The sequence below is a fragment of the Phodopus roborovskii genome, unplaced genomic scaffold (assembly GCF_943737965.1).
Source record: "Phodopus roborovskii unplaced genomic scaffold, PHOROB, whole genome shotgun sequence".
Taxonomy (NCBI): Eukaryota; Metazoa; Chordata; class Mammalia; order Rodentia; family Cricetidae; genus Phodopus; species Phodopus roborovskii.
Window position 1 is genome coordinate 7,786,249 of NW_026126611.1, and position 26,620 is coordinate 7,812,868.

The following is a 26,620-nucleotide window of genomic DNA, read 5'->3' on the forward strand; positions in this document are numbered from 1 at the left end:
CACAGGTAACTTGTCCTCAAAGTCAGTCCCGATTTCAGAAGTCAGCTTCCTGAGTCCCCCCCCCCCCCACCACCACCACCAACAGCCCCAAGAGCCAGGGGAACCCTTGCACACAGCCCTCACCCCCACGTAACTGATTCTTCTCCCTATTGGCTTCTTTGCTGTGTGGATGTTTGGTTGGAGACAGCAGGGGTGCATGAATGACACACATAAGGCAAAGCCAATACTGTTTCTGAGCGAAGTTCAGGAGGCTCGTTGGTCCTGTGGCTAACGAATCGAAGGCTCACTGAAGAGCTTTTGTGCCTTGATAGTGATTTTTATTCTCTAGTCAATTGGGGGGGGGGGGCAGCACATATCCTTAAGAGAAAAAAAATTTAAGACAATGTCTTTTCAACTTTGAAACTAAATAAGGTTCCCAAGAGAGCTGATGCCTGAACCTGCCCCGGATTTCAAAGGTGATTGTGGTAATGTTAAGTTTCTACTGAGAGGAAAGTTATAAAGTAGTCCTAAGTTATCAAGTCCTTCCAAAACAACACAAGCCTCTCACACAGCAATCACACGAATCCCTAAAAGTTGCTTTCTGATACTACAATTTATATTGCTTAGGGTTTTTGTTGTTATTTGCTTTTTGAGATGGTTTCTCTGTGTAGCCCTTGCTGTCTTGGACCTCACTTTGTAGAGGAGGCTGGCCTTGAAGTCAGCCTTTGCCTTTGCCTTTGCCTCCTGAGTGTTGGGAGTAAGCTTTTGCCTTAGTTTGTACATGCCGGTGCTAGAACCCTGGACCTTACACACTCCACACAAGTGCTCAACCACTGATCCACTGATCTGATGCCACCCAAGGTAAGGAACTTAGTTTAATGCACAAAGACAGCGTAGTATTTGCCATCTGCTATATTACATCAAAGTCCTATGTGACACATCCCCAGCTGCCTAAGGCCACTTTGCCTTTTACAGAGTTCAGTAATTACTGACCAGCAGACATGATCTACTTTCTGAATTTTAGCCTAGCTTCGGTGTTGACGATGAATCCAAAAGAAGTCAAAGAACGAGCTCAGAGATGTCTCCCAAGATTTACAGTCACAGATTACAAAACAGGAGAGATCCACAGGCCATGCTTATATTCTACAAGCGGGAAATTACAAAGGCCATGGTTATATTCTATGAATTGGGCATTACAAAACACAGGTAAAATTCAAGCTTTCCAAGCGAAGGAGGCAGATCAAAGGCCAAACGAAAAAGAGAAAATGACCAAAAGGCACTCCATTCTCAAGCAAAGCAGCCCTGATAACGCCCCTCACACTGCCTGTTTCTGTGGCCTTGGCTTTCTGGTGATCCAAGAAGAAACTTTTTTATTAAAAGCAGCAGATGACTGGAAGTTCACTTCTTTCATGTTCTTGACTGTTTTTCTGATCATGGGATGGGTGGCCCTCAGCTCACTGCTAGGGATTTATCTTCAAGGAGTAGCTCCTAATGTGTAAAGCTGCCCGCATGACTGCAATGCTTCTGTAGCCGCGGTGAAGGGGAATCAAGCGAACGTGGCTTACCTGAACCCATCCAGCCCACACAGAGCGTCAGCACTGCACAGCGAGGGGTGAGATGCGAACACAGGAAGGCATGTGAGTGGCCTGGCCGGCAGGGACCACGGCACAGCACGGCGTGCTGCACGCTCCGCACACTTTCATCTATGAAAAGCGGGTTTTCGGAGAGTTTACCCTTCTGCCTCTGCATGAAGCATTTATATTTTGTATGTCTCTTAACAAGCACTACTTTAAAATGGGGGCAAAGAAAAAGACACAACTCTCCTCCCATGCCCAGGAGAGGTGGAGTTCAAGGTTCTCACCACCACCCCGCCTATTCCAAGGCACCACATACAGCATGCCTTGCAAAAGGCTCTAACTCAGTACCCCAGCAAACCCCTTAACGTGAAGACCACGGACCTAAACTCAAAACAGAGCATCTTAATGGGTTCCCCCATACTACAAATTCAGAGGTCCCAACGCTGACCCACAAAGCAAGCCCCTTATGTTTTAGCCACGGGGCCATAGGGAGAACAGCAGCTGAGTCCTATTTTGTGAATGCTCAGTCTGAAATGGGAATGCTAGAGTCCAAGGTCCCCCAAAGCTGTAGTTAAAACACACACATTCACGCTGGCCAGGCCACTTATACAGGGTCTGCAGGACCGGCCCTAGCCTAGCGCCCTCAACATCTCTACTTCTCCACCCAACAAATACCATTTTCAGAGAAGAGAGTGAATGCTACTCAAAGTGGGAGCACACGCTCTGCAAAGTGTGTAGACTGGCCTGACTTCAATGCCTGGGCTAGGGAGGCCTGAGGTAAGTAATTACTAAAGCCACACAAGGCTAGAGCCAGGGCTACCCATTAACGTCTGCCAGAAAAATATTCCTTAAATTCCAGGAACTGACTGACTACCTTATATGGCCGGCATGAAGACCCATGTTAGAAACTCCAGCGTCCCTAGGAAAATCCAGGGACAGCTGAACAGCCTGGAACCCCAGCACTGGGCACAGGGACTGGCAGATCCTAGAGAAAAGGATCTCCAGTTCAATGAGAGACCCCGCCTCATGGCACTGAGGACAAGAGAGACAGAGGAAGACTCCTCCTCTGGCCTGCCTTTCACACATACACTGACACACATGCAACACATTCAGGACACACACAAACATAAATACACTTCAAATAACACTTAAAGCTGCAGAGGACTCCACTTTGTGGAGAAACATCCCCACGAATGTTCCAAGAAACGTCATGAGGCTTCGGGAAGAAAAGTGCACAAAGATGCTCTCGTGCATTTCAACCTGAGAAAGGGCGGGAAAGATCCTTGTAACTGTCACATGGCTTTACGCTGCTCAGGGTTCACCCAACTTTGACAACTAGCTTACCAGTCACCCTCTTTAAGAGCTTTCATCCCTCCATTTCCCAAGAGACCCACATGGGTGCTCGTCTCTCTCCTGCTCTTTGGTCAGGGACTTCAGGGGAAGCTGGGACCGACCGTGGCCACGTCTCAGGTGCCTCAAGTGCAGCTGGGTCTTCGTGAGGAGCTGACACTCTGCTCTTCCATCTTAAGGGCTTTGCAGGGGCCACACCCTGACTCCCACCCTGGAGGGCACAGCCTGAAGAGCATTCACAATGAAAGCTCTGTCCTTACTCCTCCCTTTACTACTGTCTAATACGCAAGAAAGCAATGAGTCAGCCTCGCCCCCCCCCCTCCCGTTAGCTCCAGCATTTCAGTGTGCAAAGCAATCGATATCCAGGAGAGGAAGGGAGAAAAGGAGACACAGAATGGCTTTCTAGGCCCGGTGAGGGGAGGAAGACACCTTCAGAACAATCTAATCAATAATTCACAATAAAACTCCACAGCATGCGCAGACCCCCAACTATCGATATTCTAGACATAGTCTAAGAAAAATAAAAATCACACTGGACATAAAACTCCGGAAACAAAGACTAAATGTCCCCAAGTTGTTGACATTTACTAAATATGTCCAGGAACCCGGTGCCCAATTAATTAGCTAAACTCTAAGTAGTTAGGCAGAAGTTTCTCCCTAACAGATGGTGTAACAGGCTTCAAAAGGAAAAGAAAATTATACTTTAAAGTTTCCTCTCTATGGTTACTATAACAAATATCAGACCAAAAGATATGTGTGAAGGGCTGGCATCAGATGACTCTTGTATTTTATTTACGATGACTAAGTCAGGTCAGCCAGGCCACAGGGCCTCTCCACACTCCTGCCTCCCCAGCCAGAGAAGCCCCCCCCTTCACCCCACACCTCCTTATACTGAGCTCCATTCCCAGACCAGACCAGGATATAAAAAGCCTGGCTGCATGCCAGCTGGCAAGACCACACACACCCGGTATTTTTAACTTAAGGAGGCCTAAGGACCAGGCCACCAGGAGGGCACCAGAAATACACACGGAAGCTTAACGACCTCCAGGCAGGATGGTGGTCTGATCTGAGATCTGTTTCCCAGCTCTCTACTTCCTTCCCAACCACAGTGATCTAACAGTGGCCGGGACATAAAAGGCAGCAGCCTGAACGCTGATAGAAGTGGGTAGATGGTTCACGCTGAAAGAGCACACAGGGTTTCAAAGACCATATGCAAAGCTATGTAAACAGCAGCGTGGATGCCGAACACGGGCCAAATACATTGGACTCTTGGTTTTCATTCCTGACACAGAAGGCTACAAACTTGACTTCTGTTATAATTACTCTTAACAGTTTGCTGTTGTTGTTTTTTAGTTTCACACTGATCTTGGCACTGGGCCAAATATACAGATACCACGAAGCCAGGCTGGTAGATAAAACTCCAACGCTACGCGAGCACGCAGAGAGAGCTCCTGGGTTATTCTACTCTGGGTAACTTATTTCCTGGGCTAGTATTCATCAGAAGGCTCTTTTCATCCTGGCCTTTCTTGCTAAAAAAAAAAAAAAAAAAAAAAAAGTGCATTACACAGACTTCAGTAAAATGTTTCTGCCCTTGGTGACACCATTTCATCTTTCTCTGAGAATGGAGGCTAGCAACCCACTAGGTTTACGGAAACGCAACCGAAACCATCCTCCAACAGGGCCAGGTTGAGTTCAGCAAGGTGGGCTCCAGTCCAGGGGCCGACCACCTTCAGCATCCACTGCCAAGCAGCTTTGAATGCCCGGTTGGTCTTCTCTCCCAAAGCAAGACAGCCATTCGCAGACGAAGTTCATGATACAGAGAGTGCCCAAGAGTGTGTGGACCCTGAGAAGAAGCCTAGGGCGGTCCTTGGCTCCCCTGAAGCACCACACTCCCCTGCCCCTACCCAGTCCACCTTCCAAGTGCTTCCCTACGGCCCCTCTCACCAAGCCTCTTTTAGTCCCCTTCACCGGGATTCTTCCTCAGGCCCAGCCTGGCTTCCTCCAGAAGGGAAGACAGCCTACTGGCCTGGAGGCAGGACTCCCTGGCCCTGCCCTGCACAGCTGGGCAATCTCTCTGAAGCTGCTTCCTCAGTTCCAGGAGCCTTCCCTGGCTCATCTAAACAAAGGTCACCCCACCTCACACAGCTCTTCAGGCTGAGGCCCTGCCAACCCAAGCCCCAGGCAGACACTTAGCTCCCAAACCCAGCTCTGTTCCTAGCGTACACATTCCTGGAGTCACTTTAAGAGACAGCAAGTTACCCGGTGGTGAACCGTGAAAACCAAACATATAGACAACAGCTTGTAAGAGCAGCTTTTACTAAAAATGTCTTCGCAGGTTTCCATAAACAGACCGCTCCTGTTTATAACTACTTATGGAACCCCGGCGAAAGAACAATACAAGGTAAAAGTCTAAATCCACGAGGACGGGGAAAACAAGGGCTGGGGTGACAGCCCACACGAGGTCAACACATTTCTGGCAGGAGAAAAGCAGAGACAAGTGATAATTAACATTTTAATTTGTTCTAGGTGAGAAGCAAGCTAATTAAAGCACAGAACCCCGAAGACTCGGGAATCAGAGGGTGGCCAGGAATTGGACAAAAAGATCTGCAAAGAGAAATTCAGAGCCCCTTCCGGATCCTCACCTCAGAGGAGGACTACCATCTGGAAGGTCAGCAGGAGAGAAGCCCACGGAATGAAACCACAGCCGGTGGTGACCATCTCCACTCAGCCCGGCTCCTTCTCGGAGAGCAAAGGGTGCATTACTGGAAGAGGAATGCGGACAACACGTGGGGTCTTCAAACAAAAAGGCTCAGCCCAGCCGTCACCTGGCCCGCCTGGGTACAAGGCCATCCAAGCACACGATGGTGCTTCCTCTTTGAAACCAGAACCTTGCAATCACATGCAAAGAGAAAGCCACAGATTTTTAAAACTATCGCCAGCAAAACAAGCCACCGATGCCTTCACGTAAGATACTATTAGAGAACAAAGCTTGGTAAACAAAAACAAGTCTGTAGATAGTGAGACTACCAAAATAAAATAAATAAAACATCTATCAGGACAGCAGAAAACTTAACAGTATCTGCCAAGAAATAGAAGAGAAAAATAGAAGAACAGATGAAAAAGGGAAAGAAAATATTTTCAGAGTCAAGAGTTAACCCAGAATTAAATAATAAACCTTATAGGTTGTAATAAAGGAAACTATGATAATAAAAAAAAAAACATAAACCACCCACCCAACACACACAAAGCATGAGCTTAACAATAGGTGGGTCTAGAAAAAACGTCAGGGAAATAAAAAACATCTAAAGTGTCCAGAAAAGGAAAAAAATGGACACCACACAGGGGACGAAGCCCCAGCCTCTCCACAGCACCACTAGAAGGAACCTGGGCAACTGGGAACAAAGGGCTCCAGGAACACATATCCAAACTCCATTCTATCCGCTCAGGGGTGAGAGTCAGGAGCATCTTCCCACACCCAGGGACACTCTCCTCTCCCACACCTTTCAAAGAAGCTTCTCCAGAGGTGTGCCCACCAAACAAGGGACACATGGAAGACATGGCACCCAGAAGGGTGTGACTTAAAACACCAAGGAGTGACTGACTCATCTGCGCGCGTGCGCACGCGCGCGCGCGCACATACACACTCACTCACAGGAACACACATACACACAGGAACACACATACACACACATGAACACAATACACACACACACAGAGGAACACACACACCACACACACACTCACCCCACACACAGACAGACAGACAGACACACACACACACACACACACACACACACACACACACACACAACACCACATTGAAAGCACAGTAACAAAGGCTTTAGGTTGCCAGCTCTGACCAAGAAATCACTGGAGACGTGTCCTGGGACAAGGGCTTGCTTCTTAGCAGACTCTACTACAGTTGGTGGTACTGGAAGGAACTAAGTTAATGGAATCTGTCCTAGCTGCAGTAGGTTGTAAAATGGAGTTCTAGATTCTCGGGTACAAAGGGACACTTTCCAATCCCCAGCCAAGGGACACAATTTTAACAGATGCACATTTCTGATATCTGGGCAGACAGGGAATTTTCTCGACTCTGAGACCTAGTGCTGCTTCTACATGTGGAAGAGTAGTTCCTCTAAAAGAATAATAAATGCAATAAATTTAAATTAATCTTCTTTATTCAACTGATTTATTTAGATAAAATCACTGCCCTCCTCTTTATGGGTGAATGAAACCCTGGCATGGGGTACAAATGAAAGGAGAATTGAAGGGTGGGGTGGCTGGCCTCTATTCACAAACCTCTGCAACCCTGACACCTCACATTTTCTGTAAAACGCACACAAACCCCTTTGAAGCCTAATAGAACTTGAAAACAGCATGCTTCTCACTCAGACGCAAAACAGTCCTCTCTGGCAAGATGCAGGGCTGCTGGCACGGACCCTTAGATGCCACAGCCCCGTGCGGCAATAGATGCTCCCAGAACACCTTCCTCAAAGACCAGCCCAGCACCGGCACACCACACCCAAGGGCCTGCATGCGGGTCTGTTCCTACTAGTGCACCTAGAGGTCCTCTAGCCTTACCAAGAAATACCTGGCGACAACTAAGTTAAGAAGCCATCAAAGACCTTAATATTTTCTCAATCCAATGAACCAAAAATAGCACCAAATCAGTGGGAACAAGAAAGTGGGAAGGGTCAGCACTCATATAAGCACGCTGACACCTCCCCAAGGCCCCTTCCAACCCCTACCCAAGTGAATGTCCCTCTATGTCATCATAACAGGAGGGCCAGGGCTCATACCTGTGCTCACTACTCAATTTGACTCAGTGTTTTTCACCTTACTACACCCTTCCAGTCTCTCCTCCAAGGTCCTCTGCAAACACTGGTCATGGTCGTCTTGGGACTCCTGGTGACTGGTGTGGTACCACATAGCACACACTCAATTCACTTGTATCAAGTTAAACTGAAAGCAGGTATGTGCATCTTAGAGTGTGGGCTGTGTATTTATACAGAGAATCGCTTACTTTACTTCAAATAATTGACTTCGCTACTCCAAGCACAGACCGAGAGAGTCTAATCTTCAGAAAGACAAAAGGGGGCCCGTGAATGTCTCTTACCAGCAAGCTTGATAAACTAAATATGATCCCCAGAACCTATGCGCTGGAAGGGAAGAACCAACTCTCACAGGCTGGCCTCTGACTTCCGCAGGCACGGATAGATGGATTGATTAGTCCGTTAATTGGGAATCGCAAAGACATGCCAGAACAGTGTTGGAGCGCGCAACACGCGCACAACACTGTAAATGTTTGCGTTGCACACTTTTAAACGGCTAACTTTATGCCACATGGATCTTTTTAATCTCAAAACAAATTATTCTAAACATTATGATAAGCATAATGGGCAACATTCAATTTTCCTTTTTCTTTTTTATAGAGATTTATTTTTATTCCTAGTTACACGTATATGTGCACAACTGAGTGTGGTCCCTTCAGCGGCCAGGGGTGTCAGGTGCTCCGGAGTGGAGTCGTAAGTATTGTTTGGGGCTGCCTGGGTGCTGGGAACCAAACAAGTTATCTGGCGCTCTGGGGCGGGAGCAGCCTGCCTAGTCTCTGGAGTTAAGTCCAGCACAGCCTGAGCTACACAGAAACCCTGTCTTGGGGAGAGAAAAGGGGAGGGAAGGGAGGGGAGGGGAGAGGAGAGGAGGGGAGAGTGGAGAGGAGAAGAAGAGGAAGAAGGAAGCTTAAGTCACACACCTGGCGTAGCCATAACCTCCAAGTTAGGAAACAGGCTATGACAGCCATAGTTCCAAGTCCAAGTCTGCAACTCACCCTTTCTGAAAGTTAAGTCTACTGAGCTTTTCAGGCCCTGGTCAGCAAGTGAAGATAATGTCTGCTAAGAACCTTTAAGTCATGGACATGGATGTGAGGTGCTCATACCCATGCCCTGCCCTATTCTACCATAACATGTAGAACATTTTCCCGGCATTAAGGAGCATTCTTTGACAGAGCAGTAAATAGGCAGCGGCAGGCACCTGTCTGCTGTCCACATGGCATCCGAGCTACCCAAGAGCCTTCCTCAATACACATGGTAAATGGCCTTGGTGAAGACAGGAACTTGAGTTTCCATTACATGTGGACCACATCCAATGCAGCCATTGTCCATTTTCTAGGGCCTCTGACCATCTGCCCTACTTACATGTTACACCTGGTCCCGGGGAGAATTCTAGAAACATGCCCAGCCATAAATAAAGCAGGGCAGAAGCATCTCTAACGTCAGTGTAGCATCAAATAGAAACACACACAGGATGCTACACTGATGAGCAAGACAGAGATCACTGTACTTACAAACTTGGGACAGAAATGGCCCTGAGACCCTCGTGGTGATTTATATCAGAGACCAAGCCATATGCAATTAACATCAGGCTGGACAGATTCCACTGACCAAAAACCTACAACGCTGTAAATCCATGCTTGCCTTTGAAAGTCCTGAAGAGCCGTGTCAGGGCGCATCTGGGACCAACGGATGGACGGATGGACGGAGTGGCTGCTGAGGCTGGGCGAGGACAAGATAGGACTACAGAATGGGAGGTGTTTACACATGAAACATTGGCAGGCTAAGCTAGGTGGTTAAAAGTGAGCATTGCTCTTCCAGGGAACGGGAGTGTTCATCCCCAACACTCACGGTGGGCAGCTCACTGGTACCTGTGACTCCAGCTCCAGAGTACCCACCTTCCTCCTCCGACCTCTATACACACACTCCAGGACACACACACAGATAAATAATAAAACAAATCTTTGGAAAGAACAAGAGAAGCTTTGGAATTGAAAGTCATCCTGTGTTCTTACAAAGCCTCCAGAGCCAAGAATCAGCCCCCAGAACAGGAACACAGACGCCAAGCCTACCTCCTGCCCTGGCGTCTCTACTCTTGAAGTCAGACACCTCCCAGAAGGCTCTGATTTACAAGTGAGCATGGTCAGGATGGTTTTCACCAGCAGGGGTGATGCCTTCCCAGTGGAACCCTGCTGGTCTCCTCCCCTGCTCAGGCTTTATTACTCTCCCGTCAGCAGGTAGATGACAGGAAAATGTCCCTTTTGTCTTGAAACTACCTAACGTGTGCCATGACACATCTGATACACAAGAACTAAGACCAGTGGCGTCCCCAGGTTCCTGCCCCTGCTCTTCCCTACAGAAGCTAATGTGGAAGATGGCAGCAAAGCCCCCGAGCAAAGCACCAGCTCATCCCAGCAACCCAGCTGCTGTTTACAAGGAAATTCTACTCTTCCATCCTCCACCACTCAAATTCACCCAGTTCCTGGGGAGAAGACCCCATCATGTGTCTCCCTGACCTGTGACAAATAGCACACTTAAGACGACCACAACAACAACCTTTTCTCTCCATGAAGCCAGGACACAGAGAGCTAACTCCACAAGCACGGGCTTGGAAAATGGGGAAGTGACTACTGCCCCCCCCCCCAGTCAAGCCAGGAATGTCCAGAGGGTATGAAAGCCAAGGGCAGGTCCTTTTCTGGCTGCCCTTTTAGTGAGGCATCTGAAGCAGAGAGCCTACAGGCCAACAACAGTGTATGCTGACCTTTCTCCGCAGATAATCCTAAAACTAGTCAGGAAGAAATTGCAACCCTGGACCAGCCAACCCTCACTACCCATCTTCAAAAGCCACTGCTCTCTCTACACCTGGGCACCCCAGCCCGTCTATCCTTCCTGAGGTACAGCTGGGCAGGAGTACCCCTTCCCAGCCTTCTAGGAGCCAACCACTGCAGCTGTCCAGGGAAGCTGGCTTTGCTACCACCACTAAGTAAGAGGTAATGACCTCAGCAAAGACTGATTCTGCTTTCAATTCCAACATTTGTGCATTCTACTAGTCTTTACTTTGTCCTCAATGTTTGCTGTTTTATAAAAGTTGACCTGGATCATAGCCTTGACCAGCCTGAAGAGTAAATTCTATAAGGTAGCTAGCTAGTTTAATGGCTGCCTTGTTGGCTGGTTGGCTGTTTGGCTGGCTGGCTGGTTGGCTTGTTGGCTAGTCAGCTGGTGGTTAAGTGGTTAACTGGTAGATCAGTTGGTGGGTGGGAGGGTGGGTTGGTTGGTTGGTTGTTTTAGTAATCAATGTTTTTGCTCTGAGTCAATTCTGATAGAGATGAATTTGGCTAATTTTATGGAATATGAATTTGGCTCACTGTGGAATACAATCTGTTTTTACATATTTCTCCATAGAAACTGGGAAGCTAGGTAATTCCCACTTTCTTATATAATAATCTAGAAACCCAAATTTGGTGCGGAACTACAGTAAATAGGTAAGAGATGTCTGTGGCATATGTTTATATGTAATTCTCACATACAGAGCTTAGCTCTAGAACTTCCAGAAATTTCTAGTACCTCCAGACAGGGAGTTCCTCTCAAGGCCCAAGGAAGCTTGGATTACACAAGACGCCCTTGCTCTAGGGAGTACCCTAATGATTTCTCTCTTCCAGTAGTTGCCCTGACTCGTTTGTCTCCCCCACCCCCCCACCTCACACACACACACACACACACACACACACACACACACACACACACACGGAGTAACACTTAATTTTACTCACAGCACAGAATTAACTTTAAAGGTTACTTTCCAAGACTATAAGAACAAACATCTGTAATTTATTATATATAAAACAATCAAATTGCCATTAAGAGTTTAACTAATGACTAGCTATTAACATAAAAAGAACAAGCTTCTTTCCGACCTTTGGAAAAGACCCATCTTAGCCATGGACGCCCTGTTAGGGGTTGGAGGAAAGAAACTAAACTCAGAGTGATCCAGGCTTCACTTACACAATTTACCTCGCAGTTTCACAGCACAGGTTTCCTTTGTGAACCACGGAGAAACCTAAGTGTGTTAGCCTAACAGTTCCCCTCATTGTCAGAAAGACATTCTACATGCCATGCATCTACACATGACAGGTATCCAGAAAACACGTTGCCCAAGAATAACTTCACAAGTAAAAAAGTGTAAAAGATCACACTGCATTCATTCCAACAATCCTTTGGTTTTTATAAAGAATGTTTGATGTTGATGGTAGTGGTTGTGTCCATACAATTTGCCAAGTCACCAGCAGATAGCTGTGAGCTGCCATGTGGGTGCTGGGATTTAAACCTGGGTCCCCTGGAAGAGCAGCCAGTGCTCTTAACCACCAAGCCACGTTTCCAGCTTCTATAGTTTTAATGTAAGTCATAAGTGACTATTACAGGTGGTTTTAGTATCACTTCAGTATATTCTAAATAAATTTCACTTACTTGCTGTCACCCCAAAAAAGAATATGATGTACTTATGTTAAAATTTTAGCAATAAGGCTAACAGTTGATGCCAATGAAATCAATCAACCACATTTATCCATTGTTCCCCAAAAAACAAAACAACAAAAACCTGTAAGATAAAATGCAGAGAGTAGGTGTCATATTAGATTGGGTGGCTCTCTGCCTCTGCTCTCTCCTCACAGAAGCAGGTGTGTGACCTGTAAGAGTCTTGTTGACAAACCTTAAATGCCTGCATTTTCCCTGTGTAAGAAGAGCTGAAGCAACCAGACAGAACGAGCCAAGGAAACACCATTATCTACACAAACGGCCAAGAGCTGAGAAATGCAAGCATCTCGTGTATAAAGCAAAGCTCCTTGACGCCAGACAGGACAACCACCGAAACTGCGATGGACCACACAGCCAATTGACCCCACCGCAGCATTCCATAGCTGTAACCGCAAAATGCTTGCCTTCATCTTTAGTTACAGGTTCACATAAATGTGTCTGTTTACACAGAAAATATACTTAGCGTACAGGACACGCTGTGTCCCGCTAATATTCTATAAGCAAGTGTATCAACATGCACTCACTCACACATGCAGGGATGTCTGTAGGCCAATGGGAAGCTACCCAGAATTCCAAGCGTCTAAGTGTAAACATGCCAGGCATCTTCTCCTTTCCACTGTCCCACAGCAAGCCTTCCCCCTTCATCCAATCACACCCCTCAAAAACAGGAGATCTAAGCTTTTTTAGATGAAACCAAAACTATGGCTTTTCACACTTACGATGCGGTAAACCTGAACAAGTATTTCACATTAAAAACAAAAACAATGAACATTATGGAACTGCTGTTTGAAGCAGTCTTCTCCTCAGGAAGCTGTTCAAATTCCATCAAAATATGACTTTCAAGAAAGTGCAAAAAAACTTTTCTAGGCAATACCAAAAATATGGTGACAGAGGTAAGGATCCTGGAAACTGTTCAGTCGCCTTAGTTAACCACAAAAAAAAAAAAAAAGGTTTATTTTCGCCAAGCAATTGTAATGTTTGCCTCCTTTTTAGAAACATCTACTGCCAAAATAAACATGTGTGCTCGAAGATGCTTTCTGGCTGCAAAGATGGTACCAAAGGACAATGCTTCTGCTCTGGAGTAGCTCACTCCAGACACGCAGTGAAGTTAACATGGTCAGAGAATGAGAGGGTTAACGAACAAGCATCAGAGTGTCCGCTCCGCCCTAAGTCATCTTCAGAAGAATCTGCGCCTAATTCAGTTTCCGCCTCACTTTAAACTGGAGAGTTCAGATACAGCACCCTCACAAAAATTACTAACTTCGACTGAATTTGGCCACTTTCAAACAGTGACCACATCCCATGCTTTACTGTAAAACTCTGCACGATACCGGTACTTACTACAAACTGAAAAAAGTTGGGTTTTCTCATAAAAAACATTTGTGCTGAGTGTGGTGGCACAGGCCTTTAATCACAGCACTTGGGAGATAGAGAGAGATGGATCGCTGGGTTCCAGGCCAGCCTGGCCCACCTGGCAAGGTACTGTCAGAGACAAAAAAGGAAGAAAGAAACTGAACTAAGAACAGTTACTCGAATCTCAGATTCTTTCCATTTCCCCAGCTGTGTAATGACCATGGAATCCTGCTCGGATATCCAGCAAGATAAAGCCACCAACGCTGTGACTCTAGAACCCAGGAGGGAGGGAGCCTGTGACAGCGGATTCCATGGTCCAGGGTTCATCACTGCTACTCATTTTGTATAAAACTCTCTTAGAGCGAGGAGGAAAAGGCACACACACACTTATGAGCACAGAAGTTGAGAAAAATGAAGCAAGACCTTTGCGAATCCACACCCCTGGTCTGCAGAGGAACACCCTCGTTTCTTTACGTCAAAAACAACCCTGAAATCCCAGTCAGCCAGTGACAAGTGTGAAGAGCCCCGTCAGTGCGGCTCTGTATGACAAATCAACAGGGCGCTTCTGCGGACCATCTCCAGGCGGAACATTCTCCACGGACACAGAGAAAATTCCTCCCCGTCAGCTCAACAGGAACCCGAACAGACGAGTTTCGATGGGACCACGCAAAGCTGGTCTGGTTAGGCATGTATCTGCAGGATCGAGTAAAGGCAGTGAAGACCCCATATCTAGTTCCAGTCAAAGATTAAAGCATCACGCTCTTACCAAGCCATACTTCAATAAGCCAGTCATGGGGATGTTTCAAACCTAAAACTAGCACTACCAAATCAAGACCGTCGAGTTTAGTGATAATATCTAACACTCAGTGGCCAGCAATAAGCCGAGATGCTGTACATGTGAAATTCCACACGAGCACTACAGTTCTAATGGGTTACGCATTTCAAATTCCTATCACAGGAACAGAATGCCAGCCAAGAATCAAACCGCGACCCCTGGGCCAAAGGCAACTTACCACTCAGCTGGTAAGTGGGCAACTCAATTTACAAAGCCGAATCCCTGCATTTTAATCCTCTGCAGAAATATATGAGCAATGCTAAATGAACTGGATTCAGCTCATTAGAGGTTCACAAACCAAACACAGGAAGTGTTGGAAGGCGTCCAAAGCAAATCTATGCCTAGGTGGTGATGTCCACTGAATGAACACTCAATATCATAATTATCTTCCAACTTTTTCTCTGAAGGACATTAGTCCTGTACTCCTGCAATGCTGGGCCAATTACACGGATCCCAAGACAAGACCATGAGACTAGTATGTCAACCAATCACAGTGTCCGGACCTTGTCGTATACACATTTATAACTTTCACATCTTGAAGGAAAAAAATAAATAAATAAAACAGACCAAAGCCCAGCGTGGTCACACAAGACTAACAGAGGCAGGGGGATCGGGAACCCAGGACTACTGCTGGCTACACTGTGAGTTTAAAACCAGTTTAAAACCCTGTCTCAGTCTGGCACGCTAAGTGCACCTGTGCAGACTACAGCAATACATATACATATGTGCGCACACACTCTAACAACTATTTCTCAAGCCCTTTACTACTTTCTGTTTCCAACCATTAGACACTGCTCCGTGGATTTGTTATAAGAGCTGTGTGTTCTAGTGGAGGGTTAGCCTCGGTGGGCGAGTGCTCACTCACTGTAAATGCCCTATGTACCATGTGAGGGTGAGCCTCACTTGAGGTTGAGGGCTGTTAGCAAGAGTGATGCCCTGAGTTCAATCCCCAGCATGGGAGTGGGAGGGAGAGCAATGAGTATCTGCAGCTGTATCTCCTTTACAGAGTTTACAAGCATTCAAACAGAAATCTATCCCCAGCTATTTTTTGCCTTTGAAATTTCAAAATGAGACAAGGCTGTCTTATAAGTAAATGAAAGGGTAAAATTTGGCAGATTAGAGTCTTGACTATGAATGAATTGTCATGAAAGTTTGAGATTTCTGCAGCTAGAATATTCACTTTCTCACCAAGTATATTATTTTCTTTTTATTATCAAAAAGATGTGTGCGGCTGAACTGGGTAGCAGTAGACACCTGAACTAAATTCTTAATTAAAACATGCTGAGGGCAGGAGAGACCGTTCAGTGGGCAAGGACCGCAACAAGCCTAAACTGAGTTCAATTCCTGGGCCCCCTGTGGTAGAGGGACAGGAGCAGCTCCCACCAGCTGTCCTGTGACATCCACAGACACGCTTACACACATGCTGTGACACGTATGTAACCACACGCCTTTAAATCACAGCACTGCAGAGGCATGCAGATCTCTGAGCTAAAGGCCAACCTGGTGTACAGAACAAGTTCCAGGGCAACCAGGGCTGTTACACAGAAAAACAAAAACAAAAACAAAAATAAATAAATAAACATTACCCAGAAAGCATTTGCTGTAATACTTCATGGGCATTCAGCAATTTGTCCTTTCAAGTAAATCTAAGAGTTATCAGATTCTGAAGGTATGTAACGATCATGGGAGTTACATAAAACCAAGAAGAAAATTAAGACTGTATTTTAGCACAGACCTATTTTTCGACCCACACATGTGAGGAAGAGACTAATATACAGATATTTCCTTGGTAACCATTCTTCACAGACTGTCTGTATTTGGCTCTCACCCTAGCTCAAACTAGGCCAAAGTCTAAAACTAACAAGACTTGAACTCAGGAAAAGAGGACTCTCCAGCTTCCCAGGAATGCCTCAGTCTCTTTCCTTCCGTAGCAGACAGCACTGCTCACCCACCAAATGGACTGCAAGGGCCAGGAGACCTTGGGCTCCCTGCTGCATGGGGCCTCATCCTTCAGGGAGGAAGGAACTCTAACAGTGCAAAGGTTCTTGGTGGGGACCGCTGAGAGCTATCAATTTCTTATTCGTCAAAATCAGTACTTCAACTCTGGGGAAAAGTAAAGCCTGGCAGAGGAAAGGGTAACCTGGGGTAACAGGAAGCAAAGGGTAACCTGGGGTAACGGAAGGAAGCAAGCTGATCCTTGCACTCAGAGTTGTTTTTCGATATTGCCGAGTGAAAGGGATCACGCTAGGACTGAAGGGCTGACAGACCTAACTCCATCTTTCCCTATAACTGCAAGATGAGGGCCGACCACACTCAACCACAGGTCAGCATCGCATGAAATGCAGTCAACTGCTCTTCTCATCCACGTCAGTGAACAAAGGTTCTGTGGACTTGCTGCCACGCGGTAGAGCGTTGGTGAAATGCAGAGAGGAATTTCCTGGGTGGAAGGGCTGTAATGGCTGCCATGGCCCCAGTCTGGATGCCATACAACACACGTCCCCAGTAGCCTCGCCCTCCCTGGACATGCTGGGCATGCTGTGGCAAACTTGGGTCCAATTGTGTCCTTTGCAAGGCCCAAGCAAACTCTAAGAACCCCGAAGCCCCTGAGCTGCTGTTGCTAGAAGATGTACAGCCATGTACGGTTAACAACACTTGACTCTGAAGGGGCGAAGGGGCGTAAAGATGGGATCCAAGACAACTAACCAAAATCACACATGAAACACAGAAACCTTTTCTAGAGCACTCCACAGAAATAGCCTAACCCAGGCAACTGATGCCAACCCAGGCAGGCGGCAACACCTGCAATGCAGCACTGGGGGCAGCCTGGGCTAACACAGTCAGACTAACTCAAACAACACTTTAAATGACTGGAAAATCCACCATCCAAGTCTTCTCACAGCTGGGCATCAACTCCCCATCTGAGGAGTTCAATCTCAAGGGAAGCGAGGAAGTCAAGGTCACCGGGAACTGCAAGACCGCCTTCTGCCAACCATGCAGAGCTTTGCCTACTTTGTTGCAAGATCAATTTCCATTTTTTTCTTTTTTTTAAGAAAAGAAACAAAAGTGAGAATAGTCCAGCTGTTCATCCTTAACAAAAGAAAAACACAGCCCAGGAAGGCGGAGCAAAGTTCACACTTACTTGCTGCTGTGGGTACTGCATGCCTCCCAGGGCCCCCGGAGCTCGGCCCTGCATGCTGAGGGGGTATCGCTGTGCGCCTGGGGGGCCGTAGGAGCCTCCTGGGTACGGACTGCTCTGCTGTGGCTGGGAGTGGGGGTGAGTGCCCATCCCGTACAACTGAGGCCTCTTCATCACCATCGGATCCATTGGACTACCCTGCAAGGAAATAAACCAAGAAGTGAGTTTATTAGCTATTACTTACAACAAAGGCAGCCTTTGTATTTTAATATATATATATATGTGTGTGTGTGTATATATATATACATACATACATACATATATATATAATAACTACCCAAATTTTCAGATTAAAGACCACAATTCCAAAAAATAAAAATCCAGAACATTGCAGGAAAAAAGACTTTTTGGTTTTTGTTTTGACTAACTTTCAGAGATGATTTTAAAATTAAGATCTGCAATAAACAATATCAAGAAAAAGTTTACACCCTAAGTATCTAGAATCCTAAAATGCATAGAGAAAACAATATGATTTCTAATAGGGGCAAAGATGATTATCAACACTTCTGATTCAAAGTAGCATAGAAAAATGGCATTTTAGAGCTAAGTCTACAAATCCTGAGGGAGCCTGAGTGTCCGAGGATTCACTACGATAAAAAGAATTCCTGATAGTGCAAACCAAAACGCTCTCAGATACAAATTCCCAAAGATAATTAGTGAGCAATAGCCTCAGACTATGAGTCACAAGCCAGTTAAACACCTTACAAACACAAGTTCAAAGCTAACTGCGAATTTTATTTTTGGTCTGGTGAGTCAGTCCTTGAGCCTCAGGGCCAAGGCCAGAGAGGTAGGAGCAGAGCCTCAAGCATGGCCTTCACAACCTGGCCTGCCACAGTAGCACAGTTATGAAGGGAAGCCCCTCACCAGAGGCCACAAGGCCCACAACATTCACAAACAGACCTTCCTCCTAAAACGTACTATGTGCCAGGCTCCCGAACACACAGGGCTGTTAGGTATGTGAGGACTCTCAGAAAGAACTGCAGACTAAATGGGAATCCACTCAGGGCGAGGATTCAGAAGCTAACCTGCAATTCAGAAGCTAAGCTGCCTGCGGTGCCTGGGGACTTGGAATCTACTGGTATATGAGGCAGGTGGCTGCAGATTTGCTGAAGGAGCCTGAGGCCACAGTGTGAGCCAAAGCCTGACAGGTCATCTCAGGTTGGCTCTTCCGATGACCCTCTGGGTGCTTTTATAGAAGCCTGTCATCAAAGCCACCTGTTAGGACCGCTCTCTCAAGAGGTGGCTGAAAACAGGGCCACCCGCCACACTGGGCAGGTGAGACAGAGGTCCTGTGATGGATGAACAGCAGTGATGACAGGATGCAAGGCCAGACGGATGGACGGACGGGGACACACACACACACACACACACACACACACACACACACACACACTGGAGTCTAGGAAGTTATGGAAGAGGGTGGTGGCACAGTTTAAGGAATATGCAATGGGGACACAACTTGGAACCCACAGCGATGTTGACACTTGACACGAAAGGTAACTTTCGCAAGTGGTACAAAGTAAATGCTCAATAAATACAGGATGCATTAGCAAGTAATGCCCATTGACATGATCCAGGTAGAGTGGCCCATGGCCTGTACTCTCAGCCTGGGAGGCTGAGGCAGAGGATGGAGAGTGTAAAGGCAGCTGGACACAGAGACTATACAACCAGGGGGAGGCGGGACGGGAGAACGAGGGGTGGAACAATAAATTAAGAGAGCCTCACCATTTAGGAGAAAGGAAAAAAATATGGACCACAAAGAAAGCAAAAGTGTGTGAAAGTGTCGTCAGAACTCCAGGGAACATGCTGTCATTGCAGGGAAGGCCCTTCAGGGGCAACCCAGCAGCCCGCCAACTGAGGCCCGCAGGCCACACAAGGAAGGTGGGAAGCCTGTCCCAACATTTGGCTAGGACGGGTACCTGCTGAGCCTGGCAAAGAGTGTCACGCCAGAGTGTGTGTGCACTGACATGATTTCAGCAGTGAGGGAGTGAAGGCACAGAATCCAGCAGTCATGATGGTGGTGGGTAAGATTTCGTGGGGAGGGTGGCTAAAGACATCACGATCCTAGGACAAGGATGGGGGGGGGGGATGCAGGCAGCTGACACACTGCCTCGATGGCAGGAGAAAAGAAAGGAACCTTGGGAAACACACGGCCTCAGACACACACACACACACACACACACACACACACGCACGCACACACGCACGCACAGTGAAACACATCTGTGGGTACAGATCCTGCATGGATGGACCACTATAGGGAGCAGAGAGGAAATGGGTGTACCCCCTGGGTCACACCACCTATGAAAATTCACAGGTTTGGGGATTTAAACTCTATTACTTTCACCGACCAAGAACTTTGAAGCTAAACTAACCGAAAATGAACAAGAGCATATGGTTTTACTCAATACATTGCTCTCCCATAACCCCAGCCTGCCTCACAAACACATGCACTTGCATGACTGCGGTAACACCAAATTCTAGAACTAAGCATTTCCTCTGAATATTTACATTACAGCGCACACTTGTGAAAGTAGGGTGTAATTTTTCTCCAGATTTTCTTTCCAACGATAAAGCAAGACTTTCTTTGGCAGTGTGAAAAATCAAGGTTGAGCTGGTAATTTCTAAACCAGCTAGGGAATGGTGGCCCACAGAGAGGCTGCAAACAGCGATCCAGCAGTACCGTCCTGCAGAGGACCTGTGTCCGCATTCGCTTAGACAGCACAAACACAGGAGGGGTCTACTCACCTCGCTCTACATAACGTCCAACCCAATGGGCTAGTGAAAGCCACTATGCAGTTTAAAACTGGTAAGATGTACAGAATGCCTGCACTGGGGTGCTATTCCAGGGCAGCACCCGCCCGACCAGTGACTAAACACTATTTTATAATATCTGTCTCAGCAACTCAATCCTATTTTAAACGCAGTTAATTTGCACTCGAATCAAAAACGATAGCTTAACCTGAGACTCCTGAAAATCAAGAATGTGAACTACAGATAATCCCACCTCGAAGGCATCAGATCGATCATGAGACTTTAAGTACGAAGGCTCATAACTAGTCATAGAGCGCATATTATCTAATTGTACCCTCTCTCCTTACATCCTATTATTATGCACTCGTCCACAATCCAGTCCCTCCCTCTGTGAACTTGCTGATTTGAACATTAAGACACGGAATGAACTACCTCAACTTCTTTCTCCCCAGCTCCTTCTACTTCCAGTTTTATAAAGCAACCAGAACGCCAACCAAAACCCAGACTTTTCCTATAAAAACTAAAAGCTAGGTTAGTCCTCGTGTGCACGTATACCCCTAAATCATGTTACCATTTGTCCTGTTCGAATACTTCTAGTACGACCATCTTCATTTCTCACACAAAATGTATGCTACGCCAGGCACCATCCACAGCCAAAGGCCCTCCAGCACCTCACTGAGCACGTTTTCCCTCTCCACGAGCATTCCACAATGCTGCACACGAGTTTCAGTCCCGGGAGACACAACCATTGCCAAACTGGATTGTATTACTTGTTAGGACTTTCTTGAAATTCCTCTGTGCTGATACCTTGTTTGTACAAATAACGCTTGCCTGAAGAGCAGAGGGCAGAGCTAGCCACTAGTTAACCATAGAGGTCTGGAGGTCTGTACAGACAGACAGGAAGTGATATGGCTGGTGGAGAGAGGAAGTGACAAAGCAGGAGGAGACAGGAGCTCGGTCCCTTTTGAGCTGGGAAGTTGAGTAGGTTAAGGTGGCTAATACTTCTAACTCTTGTCATGAAATCAATGGTCATATAGAGTGCTAATTAATTCTAGAAAAAGGATTCATCCAGCTTCCTGTACATGATTTTGGATTTGGGTCTCTATCAGGTAACTAGGACTTAAGTTTTTGATGTACATAACAAATGCTGATCCTTTTACCTCTGTGAGATCTGCTGCATATGACATTTAAAATGTTTACATTTTCTTCAGTGAACCATGACCGCGCCGGATGGTGACCTTTGAAGTCTCCAAAGGATGAAGGGGCCCACGAAGACGATTCCACCAGAACTGTGACAATACCACTAAGCTGGAAAACCTAAAGACCGGCTTTGGACCACAAACTGCTCAGGACAATTTCGAGGTGACTAGCTGAGATGATGCAGTCGTACAGACTACGCTAGCCAGGATTTGAGACAGGCCCTACACTTTGCCACTACACATCGAACAGACAACAAATGATACAGCTACCTCTCCCAGGACTTGATAATTTACCCAAAATTAGCAAGAAGTAAATTTAAGACTATGTCATTCAACAGGTCATGGATATTTGTCATTGTTTAGGGAGGTTGGTTACAAGTTGTTATTGGTAATGGTCAGGAAAAAAGTTAAATAGAGGAGATTAGACTCAGAGTTCTTGTTTGGGAAATAAAAGGAGACATAGATAAGATAGAATGTAAGGATAGATTATTGAAGTCTACTCTGAAAAGAAAAAAAGGGCGGGTACAGAAATAGAATTAAAAGGTGGATTATTGACTCTACTTTTAAACCAAAGGAGCAACTACTAGTTTTAAGTATTTTACACTGGTTTGGATTTTTTTTTATATTGATAAAAAATGAGATTATTTGCTAGAACATACTGTACATACATTTCTAATCTTGTTCAAGGTATGGTACCTATGCAACTCATTTAACAATGTCATGCACATTTTTAGCCCTTAAAAGTTATTATTATCAACTATTTAGGATAATAAGAAAGCACAAGTTATCGATTTGTCACTTATTACAATTGAACTTGTAGTCATATTAGGTGTTTTCAAGGCCAAACACATATTTCAGATAGACGGGTTACCTTCAAGCACTTTAGATATCTGCAGAATATGGCCTTTAAGAGGTTTTAATAATATATGTTCTTTTCTTTTTTATTACAGTGTGACACATCTGCTTCTGGTAGCTCCAATCTACTTCAGAGGAGATGATGGGCATCAAAGAAACTCCCCATGGAGTTTTTCTTTTTGGCAGAAGTTAGCCACTGGGCAAGAACGTGTTCTTGCCTCAACTGCTGACAGACAGTATGCCTTCCGAACTGGACAGGATACGTAAGAAGAGACTGCCGAACTTTGACAAGACAAGGCAGGACAGCCACAGCCCTTCAGAGCATCCTGCTTCACAGAAAAGTCTGTCAGATACGCTAGGCCTGTGAGCTGAAGATGGATGCCCCAGTGCTGCAGAGGAAACTTAGGTGAGCGTCCAGGCAGCCAGATGTTTCTGTCATTTCTCACATTTTTTGGAAGTCACTTGCTTGCACTTCCTGCTTACTCAAGTAATATTATTTCCTTCTCCAGGTCTCTGATGGAGTATAAGACTTTACAGTTATAGTTTTCATTGTTACCAGATTTAGAAAAGAAACTCACTAAAGACATGTAAAGTGTGTAAAGTTGAGAGACATAAAAAGACAGTTTTGATGTAATGCAAGTTAGAAGAGAAAGTGAATCATGTACAAACTTTTGGACTCACCAAGATAGGCTAGATATGCAGTATTTTCTATGAATTTGCCAATTATTAATGGACTAGACATTGTTGATTATTTATTGCCTGTATATACTGTATATATTTATTGTACTTACTGTATGTAGTTTTTCTTACATTAGTTATAATTTTTTATTTTTAGACAAAAGGGGGGAAATGCGGTAATATCTTATTTGTACAAATAAAGCTGGCCTGATGATCAGAGGGCAGGGCTAGCCACTGATGTCTGGAGGTCTGTACAGAAAGACAGAAAGTAAGATGACTGGGCGGAGAGAGGAATGTAGGTGGGAGGAGACAGGAGCTCACTCTCTTTTCAGTCTGAGGGTAGTAGAAGTAAGAATTCTAGTGGCTGGCATACACATTTAGCCCCAGTACTGGAGAGGCACAAACAGGCAGGTCTCAGTCTCTCTCTCTCTCTCTCTCTCTCTCTCTCTCTCTCTCTCTCTCTCTCTCTCTCTCTCTCTCCCCTCCCCTCCCTCCTTCCTTGTGGTATGTGTATGCATGAGTGAGAGAGACAGAGAGAGTGTTAAAAGCCAACCTGAGATACAGAGTAAGTTGCTAGCCAGTCATTTAATTAAAAAGTAAAGAAATAAACAAGTATGTCCCGAATTTTACAGAGTTGGGAGTTCATAGAGCCACCCTCTTGGGAACTCATCCAAAGCCTTCCCAGACACCCTCAATGACAACAAGCATTCATTTCCATAGTCATCCTGGTTAAGCAGTCAGCAATGGGAACCACCCCCAGGGGTTTGACACCAGGAAGTGTTGCTCTGCAGGTTCCTTCCTACAGGACAGTTTGTCTTCATACCTTTAGGAGATTATCTGAGATTATCTGAGACGGCTCTAGCCAGTTCTCTAACACAAAAGCTAGCACGGTAAGGTCGGCACTCGCTTTTTTCCACAGCGTACACAGCCACTAATGTACTCTATAACGTTTCTGCTCTCTCCACAGCCATCCCTTATCTGTGACTAACTAAACACCACTTGTCCCAAGTAACATCTGACAGCGGACTCTATCGGACCGGTGAGCTGTGTGGCGGAAGTCTGTGCATCTGTTCATCTTCTGTGTATTTCTGGTCTCTGTTCCTAACCCAGAGGCTTCTGTGAGGACCTCTAACATCCAGCTACGTTTCCCAGCTTTACACCGGCCGACGGTGAGAGCAATGTGCTTCATTCTGTCTTTATAGCCATATCACTAATATTCAAGAGAAGGAAAATACTCCTCTGGGTCCTAGTGGGAGCTGGAGTACCCACAACCCTCCTTGCTTTACCTAAAATGCCTGTAAGCAAGGCCCACCTGCCAATCATCTCCGCCTTCACTTACACAAAACAGTTCAGTGTTCAGAAACAGAGGCAAAGGATGTACAGGAAAGGACACAGAGTCAGACACACCTGGGTGTGAAGCCTGCACGCGTTCCCTGTCAGTCACACTGGTTTAAGTGCTATCTTTAAGGATAGAGCCTCACATTCTCTCTCAGTGTTGCTGGGGATTAAATAAGATACTGCAAGTTTTATCTCACACTAGGAGCTGCCTAAAACTCGTTTCTTCTTAAGAAATCAGTGAACTAGACCACAACCAGACAATGATTTTCTTTCCTGTCTCACCAGCAGATGACTGACTAAGGGTGAAAGTTTTATCTGATTTGCCCCAGCCCATAGCACAATGCCTGACACCAAAAGCCCTATGGACCAGGAAAGGCAAGGCTTATCAGTGTGACACGGCCTGTTATCAGCAGGGTTCCAACCACAGCGCAGGGGTTGCAATGACCAATAAGCCTTTTCAGACAAACCTTCACATCCCTGAAGATCACACATACCTTGGCTTCAACTACCCCAACCCTTCACAATGGTCGCCTGGAACTCTGGGACTACACATATTTCCCCACCAAGGTCTTCAAACAAGCTACTCCTTCCACCAAGAGGAATGTTCTACAGAACTCAACTCCACTGTCTCCTCCTTAAAGAGCTTTCCTGAGCAGCAGCCGCAGCAGGCTGCCTTCCAACTACCCTATGCTGATCCCTCAGGATGTTCCCACAGGTGACAAAGTCTCCTGTGACTCTTACTGTCTGATGACTTACGTCCTGCCTAGTCTGTCCCTAAGGGTACAGATGGCGAGGTTGACAAACCAAAGCGTTGGTGGTGGCTGTCATGGTGGCACTACACAAGTTCAAAAAGAAAAAGTTTTAGTTCGCCAGCTTTGGTCTGATTTTTCTAAGTCGGTAAAAACTTAGTTTAATCCCCAAAAGTCCAGCGGCTTATAAATCAATTCGGTGAGTGTATTGTAGTCTAACTAAACCAGACTTTTATATTGTCAACCATCAGAGAGAGGGAGGGAGAGAGAGAGAGAGGGTCTACTAAAGGGTAAATTGGTCTAAATGGAGTATCAAAATAATACTGAAACATTCTTCCATTGTCCCTCGTCTTGCCCCTCCTTTAGAGGAAACTCTAAAGCTCTCACTGTTTCCAACCCTGGCCACACAGGCACCAGTGCTCAGACTGTACTTGAGCAGAGAGCCCCCCCCCTCCCCGCAGGCTCTTACTTACAGAGAGCAATAGCATGGTGGCATGGACCATATAAATACAGACAAAGGTCACGAAAGGAAAGTGTGTGGATGTGTCAAACCTCAGCCCCACCCCCTGTAGCTGAAAAGCCACCACTGACCTCCACACATCGCAACTGAGTCTCTCACATGCTATCAACACTGCCACTCTTGCTGTAAAATTCTTTCAGGATAGGCGTAGGTGTGTTTCAAATACTCACGTATAACAAGCGGGCTTCTCATAGCATAGGATTTGAGTGGCATCGTTACAGAGCGCTACAATTCTGAAACAGGATCTCAGTGGTCTGAAATGTGCGGGAACCCTTTACTCTGCCACCATGGCACAGAGGACAGTCCCCACAGGAGTCCCTTAAGGCCCCATGAACTGCACTCTGCACACATCGTCTCTAGTGCAAGAGTCTGTCATCAGAGAGGCCTGGCTCCAAAATGAGGGATAAGTTATTCAAGAGCCGAGCCACGATTTCCCCATCTTTCAAAGGGAATGCCACTGTCATTTGTCGGGAAAGACGCCTGCATAGCTACTTCACAACCACACCTGAGGACAGAAGCTAGACTTCCCTCGTGGTCTCAACGCTGCCCTCCAATCTCTCTTGAGCGATTTAACTGGCTGGGGGTGGTAGGTTAACAGGGCCTTGCTTGCTCGTGATGGCAAGCCCCCTTCCACTGAGCTATCCATCCAGCGCTACTTCCCCGGTTGTTAAATTTAGCAACTTTAAAACTGCGGCATAAAAATGCTAATGAGCTAAAACTGTCAACCAACACCTGCTTCTGGATGAAACCACACTCCATGGTGACACACAGGTTGCTTCCAGAGACATGCCCAAGTATGTGCTTTATCAGAGCCAACGGGACCTTACAGTGACTCCTATGCAACGTGGGTAGCAGGATAAACGCTCCCGAGACCA

The 26,620-nt window shown here is 46.2% G+C and overlaps 1 protein-coding gene across 2 annotated transcripts in view; it reads right to left on the reverse strand.

Annotated features, from left to right (window-relative positions):
- Arid1b (AT-rich interaction domain 1B) overlaps window positions 1-26,620 on the reverse strand; it is a 318,541-nt gene that overhangs the window by 258,872 nt on the left and 33,049 nt on the right. For both annotated transcript variants that reach the window (XM_051206127.1, XM_051206126.1), the window contains exon 2: window positions 17,596-17,790. In XM_051206127.1, coding sequence (XP_051062084.1) covers window positions 17,596-17,790 — 195 coding nt within the window. The remainder of the gene's footprint in view (window positions 1-17,595; window positions 17,791-26,620) is intronic.